The sequence below is a fragment of the Chaetura pelagica genome, unplaced genomic scaffold (genome assembly GCF_000747805.2).
Source record: "Chaetura pelagica isolate M959 unplaced genomic scaffold, ChaPel_1.0 scaffold162, whole genome shotgun sequence".
NCBI classification, from domain to species: Eukaryota; Metazoa; Chordata; class Aves; order Apodiformes; family Apodidae; genus Chaetura; species Chaetura pelagica.
In genome coordinates, this window is record NW_009953564.1 from 636,759 (window position 1) to 650,166 (window position 13,408).

Consider the following 13,408-nt stretch of genomic DNA (forward strand, 5'->3'; position numbering starts at 1 on the left):
CTTCTCTTCTCTTCTCTTCTCTACTCTACTCTTCTCTTCTCTACTCTTCTCTTCTCTACTCTTCTCTTCTCTACTCTTCTCTTCTCTACTCTTCTCTTCTCTACTCTTCTCTTCTCTACTCTTCTCTTCTCTACTCTTCTCTTCTCTACTCTTCTCTTCTCTACTCTTCTCTTCTCTACTCTTCTCTTCTCTACTCTTCTCTTCTCTACTCTTCTCTTCTCTACTCTTCTCTTCTCTACTCTTCTCTTCTCTACTCTTCTCTTCTCTACTCTTCTCTTCTCTACTCTTCTCTTCTCTACTCTTCTCTTCTCTACTCTTCTCTTCTCTACTCTTCTCTTCTCTACTCTTCTCTTCTCTACTCTTCTCTTCTCTACTCTTCTCTTCTCTACTCTTCTCTTCTCTACTCTTCTCTTCTCTACTCTTCTCTTCTCTACTCTTCTCTTCTCTACTCTTCTCTTCTCTACTCTTCTCTTCTCTACTCTTCTCTTCTCTACTCTTCTCTTCTCTACTCTTCTCTTCTCTACTCTTCTCTTCTCTACTCTTCTCTTCTCTACTCTTCTCTTCTCTACTCTTCTCTTCTCTACTCTTCTCTTCTCTACTCTTCTCTTCTCTACTCTTCTCTTCTCTACTCTTCTCTTCTCTACTCTTCTCTTCTCTACTCTTCTCTTCTCTACTCTTCTCTTCTCTACTCTTCTCTTCTCTACTCTTCTCTTCTCTACTCTTCTCTTCTCTACTCTTCTCTTCTCTACTCTTCTCTTCTCTACTCTTCTCTTCTCTACTCTTCTCTTCTCTACTCTTCTCTTCTCTACTCTTCTCTTCTCTACTCTTCTCTTCTCTACTCTTCTCTTCTCTACTCTTCTCTTCTCTACTCTTCTCTTCTCTACTCTTCTCTTCTCTACTCTTCTCTTCTCTACTCTTCTCTTCTCTACTCTTCTCTTCTCTACTCTTCTCTTCTCTACTCTTCTCTTCTCTACTCTTCTCTTCTCTACTCTTCTCTTCTCTACTCTTCTCTTCTCTACTCTTCTCTTCTCTACTCTTCTCTTCTCTACTCTTCTCTTCTCTACTCTTCTCTTCTCTACTCTTCTCTTCTCTACTCTTCTCTTCTCTACTCTTCTCTTCTCTACTCTTCTCTTCTCTACTCTTCTCTTCTCTACTCTTCTCTTCTCTACTCTTCTCTTCTCTACTCTTCTCTTCTCTACTCTTCTCTTCTCTACTCTTCTCTTCTCTACTCTTCTCTTCTCTACTCTTCTCTTCTCTACTCTTCTCTTCTCTACTCTTCTCTTCTCTACTCTTCTCTTCTCTACTCTTCTCTTCTCTACTCTTCTCTTCTCTACTCTTCTCTTCTCTACTCTTCTCTTCTCTACTCTTCTCTTCTCTACTCTTCTCTTCTCTACTCTTCTCTTCTCTACTCTTCTCTTCTCTACTCTTCTCTTCTCTACTCTTCTCTTCTCTACTCTTCTCTTCTCTACTCTTCTCTTCTCTACTCTTCTCTTCTCTACTCTTCTCTTCTCTACTCTTCTCTTCTCTACTCTTCTCTTCTCTACTCTTCTCTTCTCTACTCTTCTCTTCTCTACTCTTCTCTTCTCTACTCTTCTCTTCTCTACTCTTCTCTTCTCTACTCTTCTCTTCTCTACTCTTCTCTTCTCTACTCTTCTCTTCTCTACTCTTCTCTTCTCTACTCTTCTCTTCTCTACTCTTCTCTTCTCTACTCTTCTCTTCTCTACTCTTCTCTTCTCTACTCTTCTCTTCTCTACTCTTCTCTTCTCTACTCTTCTCTTCTCTACTCTTCTCTTCTCTACTCTTCTCTTCTCTACTCTTCTCTTCTCTACTCTTCTCTTCTCTACTCTTCTCTTCTCTACTCTTCTCTTCTCTACTCTTCTCTTCTCTACTCTTCTCTTCTCTACTCTTCTCTTCTCTACTCTTCTCTTCTCTACTCTTCTCTTCTCTACTCTTCTCTTCTCTACTCTTCTCTTCTCTACTCTTCTCTTCTCTACTCTTCTCTTCTCTACTCTTCTCTTCTCTACTCTTCTCTTCTCTACTCTTCTCTTCTCTACTCTTCTCTTCTCTACTCTTCTCTTCTCTACTCTTCTCTTCTCTACTCTTCTCTTCTCTACTCTTCTCTTCTCTACTCTTCTCTTCTCTACTCTTCTCTTCTCTACTCTTCTCTTCTCTACTCTTCTCTTCTCTACTCTTCTCTTCTCTACTCTTCTCTTCTCTACTCTTCTCTTCTCTACTCTTCTCTTCTCTACTCTTCTCTTCTCTACTCTTCTCTTCTCTACTCTTCTCTTCTCTACTCTTCTCTTCTCTACTCTTCTCTTCTCTACTCTTCTCTTCTCTACTCTTCTCTTCTCTACTCTTCTCTTCTCTACTCTTCTCTTCTCTACTCTTCTCTTCTCTACTCTTCTCTTCTCTACTCTTCTCTTCTCTACTCTTCTCTTCTCTACTCTTCTCTTCTCTACTCTTCTCTTCTCTACTCTTCTCTTCTCTACTCTTCTCTTCTCTACTCTTCTCTTCTCTACTCTTCTCTTCTCTACTCTTCTCTTCTCTACTCTTCTCTTCTCTACTCTTCTCTTCTCTACTCTTCTCTTCTCTACTCTTCTCTTCTCTACTCTTCTCTTCTCTACTCTTCTCTTCTCTACTCTTCTCTTCTCTACTCTTCTCTTCTCTACTCTTCTCTTCTCTACTCTTCTCTTCTCTACTCTTCTCTTCTCTACTCTTCTCTTCTCTACTCTTCTCTTCTCTACTCTTCTCTTCTCTACTCTTCTCTTCTCTACTCTTCTCTTCTCTACTCTTCTCTTCTCTACTCTTCTCTTCTCTACTCTTCTCTTCTCTACTCTTCTCTTCTCTACTCTTCTCTTCTCTACTCTTCTCTTCTCTACTCTTCTCTTCTCTACTCTTCTCTTCTCTACTCTTCTCTTCTCTACTCTTCTCTTCTCTACTCTTCTCTTCTCTACTCTTCTCTTCTCTACTCTTCTCTTCTCTACTCTTCTCTTCTCTACTCTTCTCTTCTCTACTCTTCTCTTCTCTACTCTTCTCTTCTCTACTCTTCTCTTCTCTACTCTTCTCTTCTCTACTCTTCTCTTCTCTACTCTTCTCTTCTCTACTCTTCTCTTCTCTACTCTTCTCTTCTCTACTCTTCTCTTCTCTACTCTTCTCTTCTCTACTCTTCTCTTCTCTACTCTTCTCTTCTCTACTCTTCTCTTCTCTACTCTTCTCTTCTCTACTCTTCTCTTCTCTACTCTTCTCTTCTCTACTCTTCTCTTCTCTACTCTTCTCTTCTCTACTCTTCTCTTCTCTACTCTTCTCTTCTCTACTCTTCTCTTCTCTACTCTTCTCTTCTCTACTCTTCTCTTCTCTACTCTTCTCTTCTCTACTCTTCTCTTCTCTACTCTTCTCTTCTCTACTCTTCTCTTCTCTACTCTTCTCTTCTCTACTCTTCTCTTCTCTACTCTTCTCTTCTCTACTCTTCTCTTCTCTACTCTTCTCTTCTCTACTCTTCTCTTCTCTACTCTTCTCTTCTCTACTCTTCTCTTCTCTACTCTTCTCTTCTCTACTCTTCTCTTCTCTACTCTTCTCTTCTCTACTCTTCTCTTCTCTACTCTTCTCTTCTCTACTCTTCTCTTCTCTACTCTTCTCTTCTCTACTCTTCTCTTCTCTACTCTTCTCTTCTCTACTCTTCTCTTCTCTACTCTTCTCTTCTCTACTCTTCTCTTCTCTACTCTTCTCTTCTCTACTCTTCTCTTCTCTACTCTTCTCTTCTCTACTCTTCTCTTCTCTACTCTTCTCTTCTCTACTCTTCTCTTCTCTACTCTTCTCTTCTCTACTCTTCTCTTCTCTACTCTTCTCTTCTCTACTCTTCTCTTCTCTACTCTTCTCTTCTCTACTCTTCTCTTCTCTACTCTTCTCTTCTCTACTCTTCTCTTCTCTACTCTTCTCTTCTCTACTCTTCTCTTCTCTACTCTTCTCTTCTCTACTCTTCTCTTCTCTACTCTTCTCTTCTCTACTCTTCTCTTCTCTACTCTTCTCTTCTCTACTCTTCTCTTCTCTACTCTTCTCTTCTCTACTCTTCTCTTCTCTACTCTTCTCTTCTCTACTCTTCTCTTCTCTACTCTTCTCTTCTCTACTCTTCTCTTCTCTACTCTTCTCTTCTCTACTCTTCTCTTCTCTACTCTTCTCTTCTCTACTCTTCTCTTCTCTACTCTTCTCTTCTCTACTCTTCTCTTCTCTACTCTTCTCTTCTCTACTCTTCTCTTCTCTACTCTTCTCTTCTCTACTCTTCTCTTCTCTACTCTTCTCTTCTCTACTCTTCTCTTCTCTACTCTTCTCTTCTCTGAACACCTGTGACATGTAAACAGCACTAAGTTCTTACGTTCTTAGGTTTAGGCAACTAAATCAAGTCTATCATCCTTCTCTTCTCTTCTCTACTCTTCTCTACTCTTCTCTTCTCTACTCTTCTCTTCTCTACTCTTCTCTTCTCTACTCTTCTCTTCTCTACTCTTCTCTACTCTACTCTTCTCTACTCTTCTCTTCCCTTCCCTTCCCTTCCCTTCTCTCTCCTTCTCCTTTCATTATTCTTCGTTTTTCTCTCTCTCGTTTTTCTCTCTCTCGTTTTTCTCTCTCTCGTTTTTCTCTCTCTCGTTTTTCTCTCTCTCGTTTTTCTCTCTCTCGTTTTTCTCTCTCTCGTTTTTCTCTTTTTCTTTCCTTGTATTAATTGTGCATTTGGATAACTTAATATAGTTAATTTCAATATTTACTGGACAGGGATGTGAAATAATGTTATGTATTTCTAAGGAAGAGCTCCTGAATTTTATTCAAGCCCCATTGCTGTTACAAACTGTAGCAGTCAAAACAGATACTGAAGAGAAAGAAGCTTCTTATACCTTACAATGGTTAATGATTATCAGTGATTTGAGCCTTATAATAACATTTTCCAATGTGCAAAAAAACCCCCAATTATTCTTCATTTAAATTCCTTCAAAGTGAATTGGAGGCAAGGAAGATGTAAAGAGAATGAATGATGTCAGAATAATGCACAGCCTAGACCAGAAAAGAGGATAAAAATATATAATCTTCTTTAAGTTAGGAAACATTGTCTAACTCTGTAGAGTCCTGGACCCTTAGGAGTTCCATTTTTCTTCCTCTGATTAACCCAAGCGTCATATCTTATACTTGGGTGCATTGGAGGACATTCCGTTTTCCATCTCGTCAGTGACACTTACTTAGCTACAACATTCAGGGTGTCTCACATTTTATAGCCTTCTTACAAATGTGATTCAAAAGCTTTAGCACAGACTTCTTTTCCTAGCCATCTTCAACTACATCTGAATTTTCCTGGATTGATTTATGACTTGGATATACATGAAACTCATGCAAGTGAAAGATGTGTGCTGCTGTTCCCTGCTATCATGAGGTAATTATTTTTAGAGTTGTGGATGGGGTTTTTTTCTAGTTTGTTTAAGTGTTTTTATGTTTCATTTTAATCTATATTTTTAACTGTGTTTTTCCTGATGATATTCTGCCTGTAAGATCAGTTCTATAGAATAGTGTACAGGGGCAGCCTCAATGTAATATTATTTGGTACTGTGAACATTCCCTAACCAATTTGGATTTACTTCTTTACCTTGTCTTCTTAAGGGACAGTCACAATCTATCAGATTGATTCATTACCCTCATCCTTCACTGACTCTCCATAACGGCATCCACATCATCCAATATATTTTTCTGATTGCTCGAATTCACATCACTTTAAACTGCTAACACTCTTATTTTTTGTGAGGGAAAGCATGTGAAACCACTAGAGAGAACAGGCTTCTTAAAGTACTGCAAGAAATAAAGTTGCTTGCATCAGTTGAACTATTGACAGAGTTTAACATAAAATTGATTGAGCTAAACAGAAAGTGTTATTAACCACATCAAGCCTAAACCATTCCAGTCACAGTAGCTTCCTTCTCCCTCCCAAGAGGTACTGTGCATTTAAAAGATGAGAGGTTAAATTCTTTTTCCAATTAAAACAAAGTATGGAAAATAATCTCACTTTTGTTTGAATTAATGTATGAATACTTGTATGAATGTAAGTCTGATTACAAATTGTCCTATTGAATTAAAAATCAGCAAAGATGGTTCTTTAGTATGTGTGCAACATAAACATTACATTTGAAAAGTAAAGGTTTGATAAAGTACATGAACAAATTATAAAGCAGAGTATTTAAATATTAAACTACCATACGTTCAAAAACGAGGAAAAATCTTTTATTGAAGTAGCAGCCAGCCTATTAAAGTTTAAGAACTTTTATGCAAATAATTGGCAGTGAAATTAGGACTTTTTTAGATTTTCTTGTAGGCATAACAATTAGACTAACTCATTACAATGTCATCAACAATAAGACTCCAGTGTAAAATTATAGACATTCTCAGGAGGCCATTTCCATTACTGCTGGTTCCATAAGGCTTCACTGGGACCAACAAACCCACAAATAATAATTGGCTAGTACATCTCTGAATTATATCTTACTAGTATCTACGTCACTCATTTCAGGACATGAATGGATTGTTCAACATCTCTTGCTTTTTCCACCACTGTTTATTGATATAAACTACAGACATCAAAATGTAATATTGTTATAGACAGAAAGCAGACAACCATATACAGGTTGCAAAAACCCCCTCCATCTTTTCTGCCTTTTTTCTTGTTTTTATTTTGTTTTTATACATATTTGTTATGAGTATTTCAGGTGTGATCTATTTAATCAAGTTTTTTGTATGTTACCGCGTTCTTTAAATACTGGAAATACTCCTACCATGTATTTTATCTACCAACTAGATACGAGGGCTTCTAATGATTGTACATATATTGCAAAATATATTGTCCTCTCTGGACAACGCTAGCCATGTTGGTTTGTTGGTGGCACGGAGGGTTTGTTGTTTGGTTGCTTTTTAAAAAGTAAAATAATCATGTTTTTAAAAAAAATGTTTTCCTAACTTTAGGAAAGAAAAAAACAATCCACACCAAACCCCCCCTTCCAAAACACAAACATTTTCCTTTATGCAAATTTCAAATCACCTCAAGATCTGTAACAGGCAAATCAATCAAAGTATGCCTATATTACCAATGGCAAACTAAAGAAAAAGGAGGTTAAGCAGTTAAGTGGAAGATGTGTGGTAATTCATCTTGCTTGTCTTCTGGCATGTAGAAACAAGATTTCCAGTGCAAGTAGTCTGTTAGAATTTTTGTAACATTTGTGAACAGAAATAGTCTCCTCCATAGAGCAATTCACTTATGTGTATGATATTAATCTTAAAAGGAGATGAACTGCCTCTGGAAATGCCTATTTCTTTTCATGGATCATAAAGAGAGCTTAGATGATTTGTTCATCCTGAGCACTTAACTTTTAGCTAGCTGAAGTTAGATGAAGTGAATCCAGGACATGGTATTTAATTGAAATACAAAACCATGACTTGTGATATTTTAATATTAGTTTCATGAGAAAAAAAAAAAAAAAAAAAAAATTGACAATTTTAATAAAATGTGTAATAAATATGAATTAAATTCAGGCTTTATACCTTCATCTTCCCTCATGAAGCTGTCTTAGGCCATTTGAGATACCATATGATAGCTGAAATACATATAGGGTCTGAAAAATTAGACATAGGATTTAAAAGAAATCTACACCTGTCTGAACTGGCAGCTTGAAGCCACCTAGAATATAATGGAACATTTCAAATGGCACTAATAAACTTGGTTTTGTACTCTTGAAAGCTGCCGCTAACAAACCCTGAACACATACACACCAAAGTAAGCAAGCTGTGGCTAACCCAGGACCTTGTCAATTAAAATCTGAGCAACTGTAAGTATAAATGCAATTTAGCACATTACAGTCAAGATTATAATTATTTGGAGCCCTTTGAGCCCAACACTGAGTGTCAAAAAGTGGGCCTTGTGTTGACCCTAACCAACAGCCATACACCCACACTGCTGCTTGCTCACACCCCTCCCCATAGGGGACAAGGAGAAAACTGAAAGAAATTGGAAAGACTCATAGGTTAGATAACAGCAGATTAATAGATGAAGCAAAAGATGCATGCATAAACATAAAACCACAACATATTTATTCAGTGCTTCCCATTGACAGATGTTTAACAACTTCTTGAAAACATGACATCAGCATGTGTAACAGTTTCTTGGGAAGACAAAACTCATAATCACTAATGTCCCTGTTTCTTTCTCCTTTCCTTGAATTTCTATTGCTAAGCACAGAACCATGTGGTATGGAATACTCCACTTTTCAGCTTTCAGGTTTGTACTTCACCACTTTGGCTATAAGAACGGTGGTGGCAGAGTGTAAAAAAACTCTTGTCAAGGTCAAGGTAAATGAGAGCCAATTGGCTTTCCTGTCCCAGAAGGCCAGTTATTTTCTCACAGCATACCATCACACCGGGGAATCATGAGTTGTCATTAGTAATTCCCCTGGCCATAGCAAATCACTTTTTTTTTTTATTTTTATTTTTTTTATTTATTATTTTTATTTATTTTATTTTCCCCCCCCTGTGTCTGGAAGCATCTTCCATGAAGATTTGCTCCATAGTCACAGAACAGCATATGCTGAAATATCATCTGGTCCAACTTTTTGTGGGAAAGGGAGACTACATGACATTATAGAGTGACACAGATGATAGGGGCATTGGAGCATCTCCCTTATGATGATAGGCTGAAAGAGCTGGGACTCTTTAACCTGGAGATGAGAAGGCTGAGGGGAGACCTTATCAATGTATACAAGTATCTAAAGGGTGGGTGCAAGGATTCTTTACAATGAGAGTGACAAGGCACTGGAACAGCATGCCCAGGGAGGTTGTGGAGTCTCCATCTCTGGAGATATTCAAAACCCATCTGGATGTATTCCTGGGTAATGTGCTCTAGGTGGTCTGCTTCAGTGGGGGAGTTGGACCAGATGATCTCTAGAGGTCCCTTACAACTCTTAACAATTTTGTCATTCTGTGACTACCTATATCTTACGTTTGCCTAGCAGAAAGTAAGGTGGAAAATAGTGTGGAATGCTTTGTTGAAGCCCATGTAAAAAAAATCCACTGCTCTCCCCAAGTGGATAGAAAGCGTTACTTTGCTGCAGGTGATCTGATTAGTCAGGCATGATTTGCCTTTGACATTTTTATGCTGGCTTTTCCCAGTCACTTGCTTCATTTGTTCGTAATAGTTTCTAAGAGGACTTGTTCTGTTACTTTACCAAGGACTGCAGTAAGGCTAATGGGTTTGTAGTTTTCTGGATCCTCTTTTTGGTCCTATTTGTTGATGGGTGTGACATTTTAATGTTCCCAAAGACTAAGGTGAAGTTGTAGGATCTGACCTACAGAATTTCTCTTGAAATTGGGAGCGATGCTTGCCCTTTATTAGCTGTTAAGGTCCTCCACTTTGGTTACAATAACCCCAGGCAACACTACTGTCTGGGGAAAGAAGAGTGGCTGGAGAGTGGCCCAGCAGAGAGGGAACTGGGAGCACTGGTTGACAACCGGTTGAACATGAGCCAGCAGTGTGCCCAGGTGGCCTGGAAGGGCAATGGCATCCTGGCTTGTATCAGGAATAGTGTAGCCAGTAGGAGCAGGGATGTAATTCTCCCCCTGTACACAGCACTGGTGAGGCCTCATCTATACAGTTCTGGGCCCCTCACTTCAAGAAGGATATTGAGGTGTTGGAGCAAGTCCAGAGGAGAGCAATGAGACTGGTGAAAGGACTAGAGGGAAAATCTTATAGGTATAGGCTGAAGGAGCAGTGATTGTTTAGCGTGGAGAAGAGGAGACTCAGGCGGGAACTTACCACTCTCTTCAACTACCTGAAGGGAGATTGCAGTCAGGTGGGGGCTGGGCTCTTTTTCCAGGCTACTACCAACAACCGGAGGGCATGGCCTCAGGCTGCTCCAGGGGACGTTTAAGTTTTATATTAGGAAGTACTTCCTCATGAAGATGGTGATTAGACATTGGAATGGACTTCCCAGGGTAGTGGAGTTACCATCCCTGGATGTGTTAAGGAAAGGCTGGAAGTGGCACTTACTGCCATGGTCTAGCCAATGTGGTGGTGTTGGTCATAGGCTGGACTTGATGATCTTGTCCAGCCTTGGTGATTCCGTGATTCTGTGATTCTGTGATATCCTGGTCTGCATTAAAAGAAGCGTAGGCAGCACTTGAGGGAGGTGATTCTGTCTCTTTAGTCCCCTCTGGTAAGACTCCACCTGGACTAGTGTTCAGCTTGGGAGTCCTTAGCACAGCAAAGACATGGATCTGTGGGACTGAGTCCAGAGGAGAGGCATGAAGACAGTCAGAGGAATGGAACACCTCTTCCATGAAGAATGACTGAGAGGGTTGCAGTTCTTCAGCCTGGAGAAGAGAAAGATCCAGGGAGACATTATTTTTGCAGTCTTTCAATACATAAAGGATGTTTATAAGAAACATGAGGACAGACTTTTTACCAGGGCCCACAGTGACAGGACAAAGAGTAATGGTTTTAAACTAAAAGAGGGTAGATTTAGACTAGATATACGGAATAAATCCTTTATGATTAGGGTAGTGAAACACTGGGACATATTGCCCAGAGAGACAGTAGCTGCCCCACTCCTGGAGACATCATTCAAGGGTAGGTTGCAGAGGGATCTGAGCAACTTAATCTAGTGGAATTTGTCTCTACTCATTGCAGGGGGGGTTTAACTAGATGACCTTTAAAAGTGTCTTTCAAACCATTTGTGATTTTATCGTTCTACATTTGTCTGATAAATGTGGACTCTAGAATAAACATGGAGAGATGTAGTAGCATCTCTCCAGGCAGACTCTATAGTGGGAACAAAAAAATTACTTCTAAATGACAAATATAAATTGAATGGAATAAAAATATGATAAAATTAAAGCTCTTTTGAATTAATAAAATGCATAAAAATAATTCTTAGTATATTCCTTTTTAATTTTCTTTTTTTGGTATCAACATAACAATTTCTATAAGTATATTATTACCTTTAAAGTTATGCAATAAGTCATGTAACCTTTTAATTGCTACTGTTTGTCTCAAAATTAGTTTTATCAAGACCAAGGGGGAGTTTTCTAATTCAACAATATGAAGGGCTAAAGAATTTATGCTGGCTCAATTTTGTCAAGTAAATGGATTTTCTTTTACTGTGTGAAGTCTAAAATATAATATATATGATTGATTTGACTTTTCTCCATTTCTGAATTATTAGATTGGCCGCTGTGTAACTGCTGTGCCCAGAGAATCTCAGAAAAAAAATCATTGTTAGGTAATCAGTTCCTGATAAGAAAGAAGGCTGCTTCAGAATTGCTTTACTGTCCCTAAAGAAAAAATATTCATTTAAGTGGAAACTGCATACAGTCTTGCTTCTCCCTTAGAACACTGAAACTATTAATTTCTGAAATTTGCAAACCAGATAATCAATGAAAGACACAGTATTTCAGTCTAGCTATAGCAAGAATGCAACGCAGTGATTACAGAAGTTGCATAGGAAGGAAAAAAGTATGTATAGCATATATCTTAATGCTTTTAATCCATAAACAGATGAAACAAGGCAGTATTCTCAGTTTCTCAGCTGTCTATAGTTATATGAAAAATAAGAACAGTAAAATAATATTTAGCTAATGTTAGTATAAATTTCTGTAATTTAAGACATGTTGTGGTTTCGGCCCAACATGAAAACAAAGGTACAGCATCATGGCTGCTCACTCAACACCCCCCCTTTCACACACACTGGGATGAGGAGGACAAAGCTCATGGGTTGAGCCAAAGGACAAGGAGGGTTCTTCACCGTTTAAGGTCTCGGGCAAAACAGACTCAACTTGGGGAAAAAAAATAATAATTTAATTTCACACTAATCAAACACACACAGGACACAGACAACACAAAGAGCAGGGCTTGCAGATGTTACCCCACTCCTCCCCCCTTCTCCCTGGGCCCAAATCACTTTGTTCCCGGTTTCTCTCTCTCCTTCCCCCCAGCAGCACAGGGGAACAGGGAATGGGGTTTAGAGTCAGTTCACAGGCTGGTGGTTCTTGCTGCGTCATCCTCCTTAGGAAGAAGGATTCCTTACAGTCCTTCCCTGCTTCCCTATGGAGTCCCTCCCATGGGAGACAGTCCTCCACAAACCTCTCCTTCATGAGTCCTTCCCACGAGGTCTGGAGCAAGCAGCTCCAGTGTAAGCTTCTCACAGACTCAAGGGCTGTGTCGGGAACAAACTCCCCTGGTGCTGGGGTCTTCCGAAGCTGCATAATCACAGTCCACTGGCAGCAAATCAGAGTCCACTGGTCACAAAATCCAAGTGCACTGGCCAAGTTCACCCCTCCTGTGAATGTTCCATCTCGTCCTTCCATGAGTGCAGGGGGAGAGCTGCCATCTCGCCATGGCTGCCGGAATGCTTATGCTAGGGCACCTTCTTCCCCTCCTTCCTCACCAACCACCAGCACCTCTTTGTTTCCAAAGCACAGCTCTTCTTTTGTTTTTAAGTGCTCCTCTGCTCAGGTGTTATATCAGTTCTTTCGTATGTTAATCGCAGAGGTGCATCTATTGTCCCTCTAATGGCTCCTTGGCTGGTACTGGAGCAGGGGGTGCTTCTCAGCTTCTGACCTTCCCACCCCTGGGCCCCTTCCCCTGCTACCAAAAAACACTCCAAACCGAACCAGCACAAGACAAAAAATGTGTTTAAACAATATCTAAAAGTATATTTTTAAGAGAATATTTTGCTGATACATAAAATGAATGCGTCAAAATTTAGAAATTTTAGAGTGTTATGCAATTAACAGTTATTTGATTGTTGATCCAATATAAATTATTCTCTAAGGAATCTAAAGATATTGACTCATAAGAAATAATTTTGTCAAATTCTAGGCAATTTATCTTTAGCATCTTTCTCCCAGAGCAGGATGCCAAAACCAAAAGTGTAATCCCCACATACCATTTGTTCAGAGAAAAAAAAAAAAAAAGAGAGAGAGATCATCTAGTCCAACTGCCTTACCAGAGCAGAATCACCTAGAGTACATCACACAGGAACGTGTCCAGCCAGGTTTTGTCCAGCCAGGTTTTGATTGTCTCCAGTGAACAAGACTCCACAACCTCTCTGGGAAGCCTGTTCCAGTGCTCTGTCACTCTCACAGTAAAGAAGTTTTTTCCTGATGTTTACGTGGAACCTCCTATGTTCCAGTTTGCACCCATTGCCTCTTGTCCTACACTTGCTCCTGTTGAATTTCATTGCATTTCTCCATGCCCAACTCTCCAGCCTGTCTAGGTCTTGCTGAATGGCAGCACAGCCTTCTGATTTGTCAGCCACTCCTCCTAGTTTTGTGTCATCAGCAAGCTTGCTGAGGGTTCTGTTCCTTCATCCAAGTCATTAATGAAAATATTCCAAATAAC

At 39.4% G+C, this 13,408-nt stretch overlaps 1 protein-coding gene across 1 annotated transcript; it reads right to left on the reverse strand.

The window, feature by feature from the left end:
- Window positions 1–4,548: 4,548 nt before the first annotated feature.
- On the reverse strand, window positions 4,549–12,372 carry LOC104390384 (Golgi resident protein GCP60-like; the record flags this gene model as incomplete). The annotated part of the gene is made up of 2 exons (XM_009999497.1): window positions 12,211–12,372; window positions 4,549–4,701 (listed from the first exon to the last, which is right to left on the reverse strand). Coding segments are annotated over exons 1-2 (315 nt in total), but the record flags the coding sequence as incomplete, so codon positions are not given.
- Window positions 12,373–13,408: the final 1,036 nt, after the last annotated feature.